Raw genomic sequence first — 16,764 nt, forward strand, 5'->3', positions numbered from 1 at the left:
TTTAGGCATAAAGCCAGAGAGGAGTGAGATGGCTGTTTGTTACCTCGCTTTGGGCACTTAAAACCTTGTTAAGTTATTTTTCGTGAGTGTATCTATTGTCTGAAACTCTGTTTAGGAGATGTGTTGTGCTGTCTTACAGTGGCTTGAGTGATTGGATCTCTCTGCATCCTCAGTGTGCTCTGTATGCATTCAAAACTGTATTTAGAATCTTTAGAGTAAAGTCTTGATGTGTCAGTCGGGTATTTCAATTCAATTCACTTCAGTTCAATTCAATGCGAATGGTGGATGCAAATTTCACTGACATGTTTGAGCAGCACACACACCTTGAAGGCAATTTTCAAAGTAAAGAGAACAAAAGGTGTTCTACTTGGCAAAAATCTTCAGCCATACAAGCTAAAAGTAAAGTTAGTCAACACCAAGAATGCCTAGTAAGTAAGCACCACACATCAAGAGTGAATATCCAGACTGACACTGTTGCATTAATTTAATTTATTTTAAAAAACTGACCACTCTCAAGTATTGCTGCAGGCCTAGCCACCAGCACACCCTGAGTGTTGGTTGCCATTGGAATGGCTACTGTACCTGCTAAAGCCATTATCTTCTGCCCAGTGAGACATTCAGAACAGTTATACTAATGTGTATGGGTCTACAGTTCTCATTAGGTATATACAGTACATTACAGAGCATAAAGTGAGACTAGTTGTTTGACTGCATATGGTCATCATAATATGGTGTAACACATGTTGGTGATGTTCTAAACATAAAATGCAGTCAGTGGAAAACATTTTTGGACAGTTAGCAAGATCATTGCTCTTGCTATTGTCTTTGTTTCAATGTGGCCTATCAGTTATCTTAAAGGTCATGTTACATTGTATAGATAAAATAAAACAGTTGTTGTGTTCAGTCAAATGTATGCCTTTTGTTTAAGCCTCTATAAATAAAAGTAATCAATTGAATAGGTACTCAAAAATGTTTAGCTCTGAATCTGTATCTGCCATGTTGAAGGTGCTATCTGTGCATCCCTAGGCCTCTTGTTCCAGCCCTGCAGACAGCTCGAACTATAAATGAGTTCTTGGAATCGTAAAAACCCACATGGCCTGGTTCCATGTGGATCTTGGAGTCAGAGCAAAACAAACAGAACAATAACATAGGATCACATTAATAAAACTCGGTCATTGCGACCAACCAGTTCACCGTCTATTGACCACCGCAGACAGATGAACCATGCAGGAAAGTGATACTGGACAGGGGTTTAGTTAAAGCACTGTGGAACATGCCGGGAATGTTATTAACCCTTGAATGTTTCTTTTTGAGGGGAAAGGGCTGCTACGTGCCAAACATGTCAAAGAAATTAACAGCTTTGTTTGGAGCAAGGTTATGCATAAGAGGGGAAATACAAAAACTAGAGGCTTAATCTCACTACTCTGATTAGCTGCACTGTGCCCACCAACGACTCAGAGTTACATAGAGTAACACTGCCACTACAGCTGGTAAAGATTCAGGAATTCAAGGACACTTCAGCAGGGCGGTTGCTTTTTGCTGTCACGGAGGTTTGTACTCAGGACTTCCAGTTTGAAGGACGCTCTCGTTACTCACAACACTGCCCTGCTGCAAAAATAATGAATTGGATCGGGGGTTTGCTTCTTAGGTTTCAGCAGCCTGCAGAGCACCGGCCTCGGGTTTGGAGGAGGTCACTGGATGAGTGCCATAGGGAGCTGAAAATTCAAAAATAGGCAGGAGGCAGGGAGCGTCAATTGCCTCAGCCCTGCAGGACACCCCTCTCACCCAAGCACCTGGGGCCCCCTTCACTGGTACACATCTGAAAATGGTTACCCTCACACCTCTTCCAGCAGGGTCAGCCTGGGCCTAAGGATCAGATAATAAAGGGAAATGGAGTAATCATTTGAAGTAGGAAGGGAGGAAACTATTGTTATAAAGCAGCTGTACAGAGCACATTACCTATGCAGGTCTGGAAAGGTATGGAATGAATTTTAATCGTGCAGTTTTTTTTAAAACGCTTGAAAGTTGTACATTATTGTACAAACAAATTAGTCAAATATTCTCATTGATTCCTGATATGCATCATTTTCTATTTTATGGTGGAGGTAATTTATAAATTGGGTCATTTTTGTTCAGAATTGCAGTTTTAAGAATTCAGCATGTTTCACATTGAACACCAACCAAAAACTATGAAACTTCTCGATTAAACCTGTACAGTATACATGAGAGCAGTCTGAGAGAAAGAGTTTTACAGGATGCCTCATTAGCAGAAGATGGCTTTGATAAAGTGATGAACAGCACAAATGTAGATGTTGCTGACTTGTTAAGTATAGACCTAGAGTTCTCATGACTTGCACCAGTTGGCTCTTTGGCGGCAAGTGATGTCAGCTGTTTGAACAAAGGCAGATCATTCAGTTGTGTGGAGCTTTGATAACTGATAGCAAAGAAAAAAGAAAGGCTAAAATGTCCCTGATCAGCTCAAAATGGCAGGAAGCAAGTGTTTTTATCATAATCTCAGCGAAGGTCTCTGTAATGGACTTGGAATGTAGCTGGAAAACGTCAGTGAGGGATTGGGCTAGAGGGGGAGATAAAAGGCCTGGCCTGTTTTTTTTGTTTTTTTTGTCTTTATTTTCTGACAAGATCCGGCAATTGCCTCGGATGGCAAATGGAATCAGAAGAAGAAATAAAAATTTAATTGAAGGCCTAAGAGGGCACTGTAACCTCACAAACCAGTTTGAGCAACAAGGCCAATCTGGGCAACAAGTGGCCAACAGTCGGATTCATTTTGGACTTGTCTGAATGTGTCCACTGAGTGGGTTATTTCTAGAGGATATATTTTAGTGTGTGCGTGTGTGTGTGTGTGTGTTGGCTGAGTGTGAATGGAGCGAATGAGTAGGCTCAGGCATGGGACCACAGCTGGATTAGCTGGTCAGCTGTGCTTTTGTTTATGAAGCTTCAAACTGCCTGAGGGTTTGTATTGTCTGGAAGTGTCCAGAGCCCAAGATGTCACCATGACTAGCTAACTATAGCAAACATAAAATATGGGTTGAATGATATTGCTATATTGTACAAGTACAGAAGAGTTTAAAAATGACTTTACAATTGACATAATGCTGCAAAGCCCACATAGTGTATCTTATATTCAGTAAAGGGCAATATAAATGGTTAAGAAATCACACATACCTAATTTTGTTTATTATATAACTAGTGCTTTGGTTGTGTGGCAGTCTAAAAAGGCAGATTTTGACAGGCCTCATAGTGGAGCCAAAACATCCTCAAGGTGTTCCTTATATCCTTTTCACCTCCTGGGTAGCTTGTACTTCCAGTGTTTTACTCCTTGCTAGTGTGAGAAATATATCTGTGCTTTTATTGGCAGGTTAAGACAAGCTTTGCTATAATGAGCATTAGGTTTCCTTTGAAAGCAGCTCAAATTAGCTGGGAAAGAGAGGGATGAAAATTGCTGAATGGACTTTACGGGCTCTGTTATTCACCCCCACCACTGTAGTGCGTAATCGTGAAGTCTTTTTAGTTAAATAGCTCATGAATGATGCATTGGCGACTACACTAGTCAACTCTGAACTTGGGACTAATTGATGATTGCTCGCAAACAGATGTTGGCCCAGTTCGAAACCACGGTTGTTAGCAATTATTTGATAAACAACAGGCTAATATGCTAATTGTTACCAGCTGTCAATGAGGTTATTCGGTGTGTTTACACTCCAGTTACAGTAAGACGCTTGACTTCACCTGTCCCCCCTTGGGCCTGACTATTCACCACCACCCCCCGACTACAAGGCAAACCTACACCCTTTTCCGAAAAGGTCACCTGCTTTGCACAATACACATCATTACCTTGTTCAGTTAGCATAACATAATCAACCGGTTTTAGTGACCGCCAACATATGCACATGGACACAACAGTAAATAATGGATGCCTTGTGCACTTTTCTTTTGCTGAACAAGTGGATTTCCTCCTCTTTCCACTGTTTTGGTTTCAGCCTCCCTCAGGAATGTTTTTACCGGGGCACATTCCTCACTCTCGGCTCAAGGCTTTCCATGGTGTCTCAGTTTTGTTGGCCGGGACCTAGTGCGTTGGACGGCTGTGTCACACAGAGAAATAGACTTCCTCAGAAATCAGTCCACATGGTGACAGCAAACCAGCCTTAAACCCTTTAAGGCCATTTCTCTCTCTCTCTTTCTTTCAAGGACTGCAGCACATCTGATGGTATGAAGATGCAGAAGTCCAGGCACAGCCGTGACCACAAACTCAAATAAACAGAAACACCGCTATGGATGACGTGGCAGACAAATGTGTGCTTGTATATAGACACGCATATCTGTGTGTGCATGTGTGTGTTTGCCATACCTGCCAGGTGGGGGCCCCTGGAATACCCTGACAAGAGCCATTAAAGTTTATAAGCGTGAGGCCCAGCTGTCAATCAAGCTGACAGGCTGCCCCCGTCCAACCCTGCTTTGAGGTGAACCTCACGAAAACCCCAGAGAACCCCTGACCCCGCTCTGACAGGGAGCTGGGTTAGTATGGGCTGGGCAGGGCTGAGCTGGGACTGGCTAGAGTTATGGTAAAAAGTTGGCGGCTGTAGCCTGAAGGTTGGAAGTTTTTGACTGAAAGATTGATGGTTTGAGCCCCCAGACTAGCTGGGAAAATTTTGGGATGGAAGTACTGTTGTCTTCCCCCCTCAGACACAATCGAAGTACTGCGTTAAAAAAAACTGGAGTGGTTGCGTTGGTGTGGCCGTTTTTCTTCACAATTGCGAGGTAAACAGTAGAACTACACCATCACTTGAGAAAGTAAACAGGAGTGTGTGCTTGCACCTATTTAATTGGTCAACATCTTCTGGCTACTTTTGAGGCCTCTGCCCTCTTGTCAGTCTGAAAATACCAAACACAACTTATCATACTATACAAAGCAAGTACTTTGTCATATGGTATCAAATTTAAACCAATAAAAAACAGACTAATCATAGTTTTTGAATATGATATTACATGACATTGTCTGACATGTCCTGTTGTGGTAAATCCCACATTTTATAGCAAGAATGCTCATTTGATGGGTCAACCTACCCCTTGCATGTTGATAGAACAGCAGTTGAGGGCTTACTTTTTGTCTCCTGATTGTAGCAGTTGCAGTGTGAAAAAATAAGGTTGGGTTTGAGTGATTACATGGATAAACTATTGAACTATAGAAGGGTTGATGTACAGTCACAAAACAAAATCTGCAGGTTGCCTATCATGTTTTTCTAGCAAATGAGGCAATTAAGCCTACTCCACTGTTGGACGTTTTTGTAAGATGCGCAGAAAGAGAGTGTCAGCCAAATAGCAAAAAACCCAATGTAAACACTCATTCACAAAAACTGTATGTATGTGTGTGCGCACGCACCTCTGTCCGTCCCTGTGTGCATGATGTAGCCTGTCGTGCCACAGCAGGATTAAAGTATCCCTCTCCCCAGACTGCCTCTTCCATGGGCCCCCACGGACCCCTCCCACACACTATTTGTTTTAATTAAAAGAGAACTTCCAGCCTTGGCCAAGCAAGAGCGACCGACGAAGACTTTTTCCTCTTCTCTCTGGCATTCTACTCCCAAAATCTCTGGCCAAACCTTTTTTCTTTTTCTCTATGTCTCTCTTTACATCTTTCTCAGTTGGTCCTTTATTCTGTTGGGGTTATGATTGAGCAGAAAAGGGATGCACGTCGTCTGTGTTGGAATGTAGAGCTGAATGTAGAGCCTGTTTGACAAAATGGGATGAGAAAGTGTCGTATGTGCAGTTGGCCAAAGGGGAAATTGAATCATTCCGGGTTGGGAAGGCACGTCAGGGAATAACCCTGTTTCCTCTGAATTGTGGCTTGGAGAGTTTCATAGGTTTAGCCGTGCTCCCTGAGGTGTGTGTGTGTGTCCATGTGTATGCATGCGTGTTTGTGTGAGCAAGTGGTTTCCATGTGTGTGCATCTGTGTACACTAGTATATGTTCTTAGAGTGGGATACAGTACAAAGCACACATTGTAGTTTGTGTCAAAGAGTAGCAAAGCTCTCGATGAGTGGGAGGAGGTGTGCATCTGCAGGCCTATTTTCTATTGTGTCAGCAGCTCGAGCTTGTTCCCCACCTCTTGGAGTGATTCAACACCAGGCTGTGGTCCACATTCAAAAGTGATCCTTTAAACCAGGAGGGAACTGCATTAGTGAGGTTTCTGCCGTGTTTTAGAGTAGCTTTTCTGAACACCTGTCTTAAAAATACATATCTAGCCATACCCACTATATTGAAAAAAATGCCTCGAGACATTTAATGCACTTAGCCTATGTTCCCAGTAGGCATAGATTCAGTACCAATGCCACCAGTGCCAAGTTGTCTGCCCTGCCGCAGTTACATTTCAGCACAAGTGTCTGAAATAATCTGTATAAGATGTGGCAAATGGTTAAATCATGCAGTGCCCTTTTTTTAAGCTTTTGTTAGAACAAGTTAAGCAGGAAATGTGTTTTGATGTTATTTTCTGTTTGTTTCAGTTGGACCCCATTCCTGACGAGGTACTGCAGCAGAGACCGAATGCCAATTCTGTCCACTCTATGGAGAAAGTTCTTGAAACTCACAGTGAGTCGATTATTTACACCTAGACACAAGATGTGCAGCATCTACGTGATATCACTTACTGACTTGATAATTGGTTTAAGAGGTTTTAGTTTGTTGACTATTTTTATATTTTGTGATATCATAATTATTAATATTAAAAAAGCTCAGTAAAACTAATAAGTCCACATGCAAAGCCTGTAGAGCCACAAACATCAAATCTCTCAGCAATAATAGCCAGCAACTATTGTAAATAGACTTTTACCCTGGCCTGGTCTTTTGAAGGTAAATACTGGCGCTCACTACAACGCTCCGTTTCCACACTTGGTTGCTCGCTGAGTGAAGCCCTTCGGCACGACGCAGAAGAAGCTGAGACTGTCTCCGCTATGGCCTCATTGTCTGTCGCCAATAAGCACATTGGAAAGAGGTACATGGTGTTGTCTGTGTGTAGTAGTTCTCAATCACTGGGGAACCTTAGTGTATGTTTAAAGGAATAGTTCAACATTTTGTGAAATGCGCTTATTCGCTTTCTTGCCATGAGTTAGATGAGAAGATCAGTACCACTCTCCTGTATCCTCTGCTGGTTGCTTGGCAACCTCACGTTGACAGCAAAGACTCCAGGAAGAAATAGTCAGACACATATGTTAAAACCCCAACATGTGTTTTTTTGTTTTTTTTACACAGATTAAACAAATGAAATATAATGTTAATTAGTGAGCTTTACAGGTGCTGGTAGGTGCATTTTGTTACCTTCAGACAGAGCCAGGCTAGCTGTTTCCCCCTGTTTCCAGTCTTTGTGCTAAGCTGAGCTAAACAACTGCTGGCAGTAGCTTCATATTTATTGTACAAACATGAGAGTGGGATCAATCTTCTCATTTAATTCTCTTTAAGAAAGCATATTTCACAAAATGTCTGTTACAGTACATTTTATTAAACATCAACACTGAATCATCGTCAAGGTGACGATGCCACACATAATTAACGCCTAACTGCAGCATTTAGTCTCCTGAAGCTCTTAGTCTTGGTTTGATGGCCTCTAGGGTTCAGTCTCTCGTCAACCTCATTTCCAGATATTTTGGTGGGTTTGGTGACCCCAAATCACAGTGACTGTGTACACTTGAAGTGTTACATGTGTTGCGTTAAGTGTCCATCCAAGAAATTTGTGTAGCCTTTCTTTGTTACTATGGTCACTGTACTTTGGTTGTATGCAATTCAGTTACCATGTACAGTCCTTAAAGTATACAGTCATGGTACTGTAAGCACATAATATTAAAACAGTGTTTATGATATTATCTTTTCCTCAGGGCTGAAGAGGAACCAATGGAAGAGGAAGCTCCTATGTAAAGAATCATTCCTAGCCTTTGACCACTCAGACCAGACTTCATCTTTTGACAGTGTCATCCAGTCAGTGTCAATTTGAATGCCACTCCTATGTCTCACCCCTGCCATATCAAGCTGGCACCTTATTATGGGAGAGAACAAGCAGAGCTGACAAAAGTGGCGCTCAAAGGAAAACGGAACACTGAAGATGAGCGATGCATTCACTGACCAGCAGTGCACAGACTGATAAGCATAAATGTGTTGAATTGTCTCTTCAAGACCTTGGATATAAGAAGATTGACTCAACCATCCCACAATGACAGCCTCGAGTGCCAGTGCTTTTAAAACACTAGACAAGATGCACTTTTTGAATGCCAGTTGGAACCATACACAGACGATCTATAGTCATCTTCTTTTCTTATTATTCTGTGCTTTGTCTTCATCTTCTCACTTTCATCAAAATCCACCAGAGATAATGTGATTGTGACTGCACTATGGATGAATCTGCTCTTTTAAGATATCCGAATATATAGAACAAAGTGGTCGAATTTCATGCCGTTTTCCAAGGTGGTTGAAGAGATGAAAAAGGTCAGCAGGTGTTCTGATTCCAAAATGGTTGACAGTGAAAGACTGTGCGTTTGTGCCTTTTTTTCAATCCTGGTGGATTTTCTGTTGAACTCTACTGAAAGAGCTTTGCCTTAAAAAAAAAAAAACGGTTTGGGAACGAGGCCTCTTCTCCCCAACCGCTTAAGCATTTCTATCCTGGCAAGACATCCAATGCCTGCATGTTGTTGGCACATAGACTGGTGGACCTTGGCATGTTAACCTATAATTCAGCCTACTGTCTCTCCCTGCGTGCCCCCCCCCCCCCCCCCCATTGTTAATAATCTCGGTTTAGAAGGTAGTTCCCAGCCACAAGTTGGAGGTGGTTCATTTTTACTTACTTTGCAGTATTACTTAGTGTAACCATGTATCAGATACAGTCCTGCAGCCAGAGGACACCATAGGCATCTGTTGGGGGGGCTTTCTGCAGCACCCTCAGCACCTCTCCCTCCTGCGGCTGTCTGAGGGCGACGTGTCTGTGTGAAATCTGCTCAGGACCAGCTGGGCCTTACGTGCATGGCACATCGATCAAGAGTGGTCGGTGAAAACTGCCCCCCCCCCTTGGCGACTGCCCCGATCAGATAGGCATTAGCTCTCCTCAAGAGAAGAGCTAAGTAGCATGCACTGTGCTAGAACACTATGACTTCTGAAAACTAGAATCCTATTCATACTGTATGTAGTAGTTAGACAATAACGAAGCCAAAGCATGATGGACTTTCATCTCTGTAGAGTCAAACCACTGCGTATAATAACGGATAGAGAGAAATGAATGACAGAGAGAAATTGATCTCATATGGGCCAATTTGTTGAACCAGCCCTCTTTTAAAGACAACTGTGTCTCCGTGGTAACAATGACCATACCACCTGGGATTGGGTGTTCCTGGGCCGCACAGGTTCTCACAGCTGGTTTAACATCTTTAGTCTTGTTAGGCACATCTGCTCCCCAAATGTCAGGTGCTGTGAGGCAGGTGTGTGTACGTCTGTTCATAGACAGTGAAACACAAGCTGCTCTTTATAAATATTCAAGTGTATACACATTTTTATAGTTGTTTTTCTTTATTAATCGTCCTTTTCTCTTGACCAGTGAAACGGCCAACTGGCTATGAGAGCCCAACCCTACTAGCCAGACTATACAACACACCAGCCACCAGCCTAGTTGTAGTAAAATTTGGTTGTCCATTTTGGCAGGTAAAACACCATAATCACAAGGTCTTTCCTTTTAAAAAAATGTACATGTCTGATAAAATAGTCACAGTGCGTGGAAATTAACTTCCTGTCTGTAACCATCCTTCCAACTTGTGTTCAGCCCCTAGGCAACTACCTTCTCTCACCTTTGTTTGATCTACAAGCTAATCACATTTAATGTATTTTTTCAGGAAACAGAGTGCTGTGGTGTTTGCTGTACATAGGACATAGATTTCCTGAGTATTCCTGCCACACATTTGTCTTTGACTACTTTTGTTCATTCTTTTTCCTGTCATCAGTGTCTTTTTTTTCTGGACTTCTTTTTGTACTTGTTTAATGTGTTTTCCTGTTGTTTTGTTCATTTTCCCCTCTGTCTCTCTGTTACATTGTAAAGCTGACATACTTTCACAACAGGTGATTCTGTTTTTAGTGGACATTACATGACTGTTTTCTGGGTTCAGGGTTTTTGTGGGAGGGTTGGGATGCAAATGTTTCTACTTTGTATAATGATGGACAATTGTGTATTTACTGTCTGTTCATAGTAGATTTATATATGAAAAGAAATGAGTTTATTACATATATATATATATACACACACACACACACAATGAAATACTATGATCTTGTTTTTGAAGTTGGTATTGAAAATGTATACTTTTCATGGGTCTTACATACAGTCTGCCCCTTTTAGGGTGTTACTGAAGGCACCATTTACTGTTCTTGGTTACAGTTGGTTACATGTTGAGTAGCATTTTACTGGTTGTCTTTTTCTCTTTCAACACTGATGACCATAACATACCATAACACTGTTACACTATGTGTGCCATTGCCCTCTGCTCGGCCTCACATATCCATGCACATCATTTGTACTATTCCACATATTTAATGTGTGTAGATGTTATTGTAGAAAAACACACGTTTTGGCTGGCACCTATAATGTTTCAGCATTTTAAGAAATGTCAGACTAAAATTCTAAATGTGGATTCTACACATCTCAAAAATGACCAAAGTGGTGATCTTCCTCTTTCTTAAAGGTTTCCAAGTTCACGCTCTTACAACAACGAAAAATGGGATGGGTGGATTTGAATTGGAACATGGCCACGCTATTCCCTTACATTAAATCAGTCTGATGGGCCTCACAAATGATTTCACATGATCATCACTTATTTCCTTATCTGGCCAAATGTCCTTAGTTTTCATTTAAATTAACATTCCCTTAAATTCATCTAGTTCACATCTGAAATCTCGTTCATCAGCTAAGTGATGCCCCTGTGTTTCACGGTGGCCTGCAGTTTTAACAAGACTGTCGTGTATCACAGGTGTTTGATCCCTGCAGCAGCCCACGGCTTTTTGTCCTCACAGGACACCAAAACTCTATTCCTGGCTTCTGTACTAGGACAGTTTTTTTTTTTTTTTTTAACTATCTATGTCTTACAGAAACATATATAAGAAAAGATATCTGATTACATTGCCATATGCTGATTGACATTTTTGAAAATCTCAATCAACTTGCAAGCAGTCAATTTTCTCATTTTGACTGAATGTATCTGACCTCTACTGGCAGAGTGATGCTGCATCTCCCTGCAGAAGCACCTCTGTCGTCACATGTCCCTAAATCACCTCCATGCCATTCTTTTCCATGGCTTGTGCAGATAGCCAGAGTGGTCAAAGTTAAGACTGTTTCATGCTCGTGTCATCTACCACTTTATACATTTACAAGAACAAAGGAAAATGTGTGGACATGAATCAGTGCTTATAGTAAATTGTATGCCATAAAGTAGGTTTTACCCAAGAGATAACTGAGGTCCAAGCATTTGTAGAAGGGCATTGTTGGGCATCACATTTTTATTTAGTATGGTTTAAACTCAAAGCCATGTGTAAGATATGTGATTTTTCTGTACAGTCCCTTTATATCAGACACCTACACAAACTCTTTTCTGTACTTTATTTAATTTTGGGAAGATTTGTTTTCAGGACCATATTCACATTATTGTGGTACTTCATGCACACAGAGGTATTTGTGGTTGGAATATAAAAATGCATACAGTCAGGCTATCCTGAATATCACTTTAACTTGGATACACTGACACCTCTGTGCATGTAAACACACTTGATGAGATGCTTTTCGGCAACCCAGCCCAGAACATTCCCAGAACCTTTGCACAGCAGTGCCAGTCTTGGGGTTTCTACTGCTGAATGCTTTGGTTTCTCAAAAGGAGCCAAAACTAGCACTGTCCGGCTACTCTGGCCGTCTGTCTTCACTGTTAGTCTTAACACAATGTCCAGTAACAAAAAAAAGCAGAAACATTCCATTTTGTTATAATTTCCATTTATTAGGAGGGGGCATATCTTTCTGTTTTAACCCTCATAGTTCGGTCCAGCCAGGTCCAAGAACTGTCTGTTTATTTAGGTGGCCTGGTCCGACTCCACTCCATTCCTCTTTCCTCTCTGCATGATCCGTATGTCCGCATGCACTGCCTACCTGCCTGTCTGTCTGTCTGTCCCATACCACATATCAGCACAAGGGATTGAGCACTGAAGGATGTTAGTACTTGCACTGTATCCAAACTGTCTTATCTCTTTTACTGCTTTTTTGTTTCTGCTGGGGAGGAGTTTGGATGCTTTCCATGTTGTGCTTTTAGCTGTAGGATATGGAATCATCAAACCTGGAAGACTTCAGTTGAATATTTTACAAAAAAGGAAAAAAAAAAAGTATCTAGGACTTGTAACACAGACAATAGATTTTATTGTATTTATGTAGAAAAGCAAATTGTTTTAGGGGGATGCTTTGTAAACTGCAACAACAGAATGGACAATTATTTTTTTTTTTTTAGTACCAGGCGAGATGTGAGTTTGGTGGACTTTTGGGAGGACATTTTGTCACATCTGGACTAATCAAAGGGCTCCATCCAGATGCCTGGTTATTGTTATGGTTTTCCATTTCACTAAATAAGCCAGTTATTGCTATGACCACTGTGGTTCAAAAACAAACAGTTCTAGGTTTACATATGTATAAATCAATTATGTTTTTGAATTGTTACGGAAATAGTGCATTTTTCTCGGGAACCTTTGCTCTAACATGTTGTCTTTGACATCTACAATATAAAGTATTGTTTTGGAAAAACTGCAATGTCTGTTTTTTATGTTAGTAGTGTTAGTCACTGCTTTTGATTGCAAAAAAAGGCTTATTCACTGTCAGGCAAACATGTCTCCTACTGTCAGACATGAGGGCGGATGTTGAGGGATGTGTCCTCACACAATAAAAAAACAGCGTTGTACTGTAATGGCAGATGACAGATCTGTGCACATAGGTTTGTCACACACCTTCATCCAATGAAAATTTGGTTATGGAGGTTACTTAATACTTTACTGTCCTACTGCTTAACAGAGTACTTAGTACCGATTTAGCGTTGCACCCCTATAACATTGTCAGACTGACAATGGATGGTTTAAAAAAAGTATCTCAATCGATGCTGCCAAACCAGAGATATCCTCCACATTCTTCTTTTTCAAAACCTGGCACCTACATTACCCACTATGCACCTTGACCGCTGACAGGTTGGTTGGAGATTCGGGTATGTTATGCTAGTAGCGGCTAATGTAGCCTCAAGCTGCTAGATTTTGTTTTTTTTTTTTTTTTGTCATTTTCAAACTTGTAGTTTTTAGCCCAAACCAACAAGATATCACTTGAGGCAATTTTTCAGATTTCACACAGCTCCCTCTGGAGTTGCAAAAGGCTTTATACAACGTTTTTCACATAGCACTCCCCAAGACCTGTAAACAGACCGTGATGTATAAAATCGGTGGAGTTCTTCTTTAAGTCCAGAGGGAGGCAGCAGTGCAGGACTGGCAACAAGGGCCCCACAGTAGCTTTGAGTGGGATTAGCCACCCATTTGGAAAGGTCAAAGGTCTGAGCTAGTGTCCAAATAAACAGCAGTGAATCCCTGTTGGTGGTGGAACTAACGCTAAGACAACAGTCCAAAAGCAAACAAAACCAATCCCGCCTTACCTCCCCTCAAATAAACACACATTCCACTGCTTTCCTGTCAAACTCTGAATTTAGAGAGTAACAGTGTAAATACTACCACTGCCTCAGGCTTTGTAAACTCGTCACAGTCTCTGTAAATCATGGAGGCTTGAGACACCATGCAGTGTCAAAGGCAAACGAAAAGGAGCACATCTCTGGTTCCTTGAGAGAATAAGGTTAAACTGAGACATGAGAGACAATATTTACCATCATACAGATGCTGAAAAGAGCTCCGAAGGGCTCCCAGAAGTCAAAAAAAGGATGACGTTAAAGCTAGGAATGTGACCTCTTTATGGTTCCTTGGTGGCTGGGGATGCTCTAACGACCGCGCTCGGGACACACAGACTGCCCGTCTCACCTTTTGCTCATCGTAGACGTTGACACGTTCGTCATCTCTGCTATGTAGCGACACACAATTCCTGTGACCCCTCAGTAAGGTCAGGTCAGAGAAAAGGTGGAGCCCTGCTAGTTGAACTTTCCCCCTCCTTAAAGACCAGTCCACAAGATGGCTGCCTCTTCGCCACAACAAAGGACTGAAATGTCAGTAAGGATTGAAATCTGGGAAAACCCCCAGATTATCTATTTTCCCTCTCGTTTCCCCACAGTGACATTCTGGTGTGCGGCAGCTGTCTTGCCTTGCTTGTCTTCTTGCAGCATCGGTCGATGTCACTTAGCTCTGTCATTACCCGGCCACCGGTAGATGTAAAAAAGGCCTCATCCTCCCAGCTGTGCTCATCACCGAGCTTTTTAATTGCCGGTTTGACTGACTCGAAATGGCAATGAGGCTTTGGCCAGCTGTTTGGATGACAAATAAAACTAATTACAGATGAGAGTCATTAGAATCAGTTTTGGATCATCAACACGTAGGCATGCAAAAACGAAGAGTTGTAACAGATATGCAACAAACAGTCATGTTGAGGGATCATCAGAAATCAGAGGTGGCCCAGTCAAGTAAAGTCCATGAAAAGTCTTAGGAAATACTTTGGCAAGTTCTTTACACAAGTCGGTTTGTAGCTGACATCTCAAACAAATTCAGTATTTAATCTTGAGTTTCACTCAACTTACTTCATTCCAAGCATGGATTTGGAAACAATGGAAATGCACATGAGGGATTCTGTGACCGTTTGCTGTTCTTTCCATCGGATGTTCCACCAGTCCAGTTGGGACTTTTGATCCATAGTGTATTTGAAAAGCTGTGCGTCGTTTGCTTGTCTTGCTACTGTCTGTGTTTAGTCTGGTGTCTAGCATGTCCTGACATCAAAAGGGCAAGGACACACGGGGCTGTGAGGAACTGTTGCAAACATAACGCTGTCAGCTTGGGTGTCGAGAGTTGTCAAGTTCAGTGATGGTCCGCTACACAAGCTGCCAACGATTCTTTTGCTTAATCTTAAAGATCGAGGGCTAAGCAAAGAAAACCAACCCTGCCTCAATTTATTCTTGTTGTGTTAATCTTCATTATGTTAACTCTGTAAAAATCCAGATCACAGCTGGAGGAAATAAAGGACAAAGAGGAGAGAGGCTCTGACTGCTTTAGGCTAAGCTATTCTGGTAAAGAGAAGATATCTCTTTTCCTGTACGGTAAAACATGAGGAACACATTACCACATTAGATAGTATATGGTATTCCCCTCAAAACAACATGACCCAAAGTGATCAAAATATCTTCTATTTGTAGATTAAGTTTAAAATATATATATATATAAATACTGAAGAATGTTCTTTTGGCATTTATATACATTTGTATTTTAGAAGTAAGTAAATAGACTAACATGAGGTCACTCAAGGTCCACTTACTCGTGTTTTTTTTAGCTTTTCACATCCCACCATGTGTGTTGATAAATGCATCTCATGGTCTTCATCAGCACATGGAGTTTGCAGAGTTGTCATGGAGATGGATTTGTTCTGATGAAGACCATGTGATGCAGTCAAAAGCTCCAGAAAAGGCTATGGACCTTGAGTTGTTTGTCAAAAAAATTATAATGGTTATAAAAGAAAGTTTGATAGGCAACTGGCTTTTCTTTCATTCTCAAAAGAATCAGCTCTTTGCTACTTTTAAGTGTTTTAGATTAAATATGAGGTTGCATTGTTTCAATTTAGCATAAAAGCCCTGTAGTTGTTTGTAGATGGGTTGTGTTTGTTTTGAACCCTGCCAGTAGGGGGGTTCATCAAATAGCCCGAACCACTGTATGTAGACTACAGTATGTTTAAATAATGCACGGCCTCTAGCCTCAAACTACATTGTTGCACATTTTGTCCTGTTTTCACTTTTAGATGTGCTCTGTTAGGATACTAGGAGTCTTTGAACATTGACAAGTTAATTAAGTGTTTTTAATGAAGTGTAAACATTTACTTGATTTTTATTTTATTTCATTAAATGACAGTGCAACCTCATCCTTTCCCGCAGTGAAAAGAAGTAACAGAAGCTTTCCTATTCAGTTTTACGCTTGCTTTCAGTAAATAATGAAAATTTGGCTTGAATTAAATGTAGGTGAGTTAACACTGCTTGCTTTCACGAGTGAAAGTATGAGTGAAAACAAAGGTGAGTAAATAAGAGTTGGCTCCTGAACGGGCGTGACCCACTGCCCTCTGCTGACCCTGGTGGTCATCACTGGTGCTAATGAGCAAAGGAGGAGGGGAATGTTGGCCTGTCACCCCACAAACATACCCAGAAGCCCCCGTCTCCTCCACAGCCTGGAGACGAATCCAGTTTCACAGCTGAAGGTGAGAAGGATGCTGGGAACTGTTACTGACTCTTTGATGCGAATAGGGAAGAAAAATGGACAGGGGTATGACTAGGGAGGTCTAGGTGCTGCCCTATATTCCTGCCTTATGATTGGCTCATAACCATGGTGAAGGCAAATTATCAAGTCAGCAATTTTGATCATAAAACTGCTCTCCCAGCGATGCAAAGATAAGCTGATCTGACTCACTGAGTATCTTGGCAAAGGTACATTTAACATGCATCTGAAAGATGATTACAGAGTACTGTACTGTGTGTTTGTATTTGTGAATATGGTAAACAGTACTGCCTTGTAAATGTTTCCCTGTTG

The 16,764-nt window shown here is 41.5% G+C and overlaps 1 protein-coding gene across 3 annotated transcripts in view; it reads left to right on the forward strand.

Annotated features, from left to right (window-relative positions):
• hdac4 (histone deacetylase 4) overlaps nt 1-12,812 on the forward strand; it is a 132,059-nt gene extending 119,247 nt beyond the window's left edge. For all 3 annotated transcript variants that reach the window (XM_044216058.1, XM_044216059.1, XM_044216060.1), the window contains 3 exons: nt 6,519-6,603; nt 6,865-7,006; nt 7,884-12,812. In XM_044216058.1, coding sequence (XP_044071993.1) covers nt 6,519-6,603; nt 6,865-7,006; nt 7,884-7,923 — 267 coding nt within the window. In that variant the 3' untranslated portion in view covers nt 7,924-12,812. The remainder of the gene's footprint in view (nt 1-6,518; nt 6,604-6,864; nt 7,007-7,883) is intronic.
• The last annotated feature ends 3,952 nt before the right edge of the window (nt 12,813-16,764 follow it).

The sequence above is a fragment of the Siniperca chuatsi genome, linkage group LG12, assembly GCF_020085105.1.
Source record: "Siniperca chuatsi isolate FFG_IHB_CAS linkage group LG12, ASM2008510v1, whole genome shotgun sequence".
NCBI classification, from domain to species: Eukaryota; Metazoa; Chordata; class Actinopteri; order Centrarchiformes; family Sinipercidae; genus Siniperca; species Siniperca chuatsi.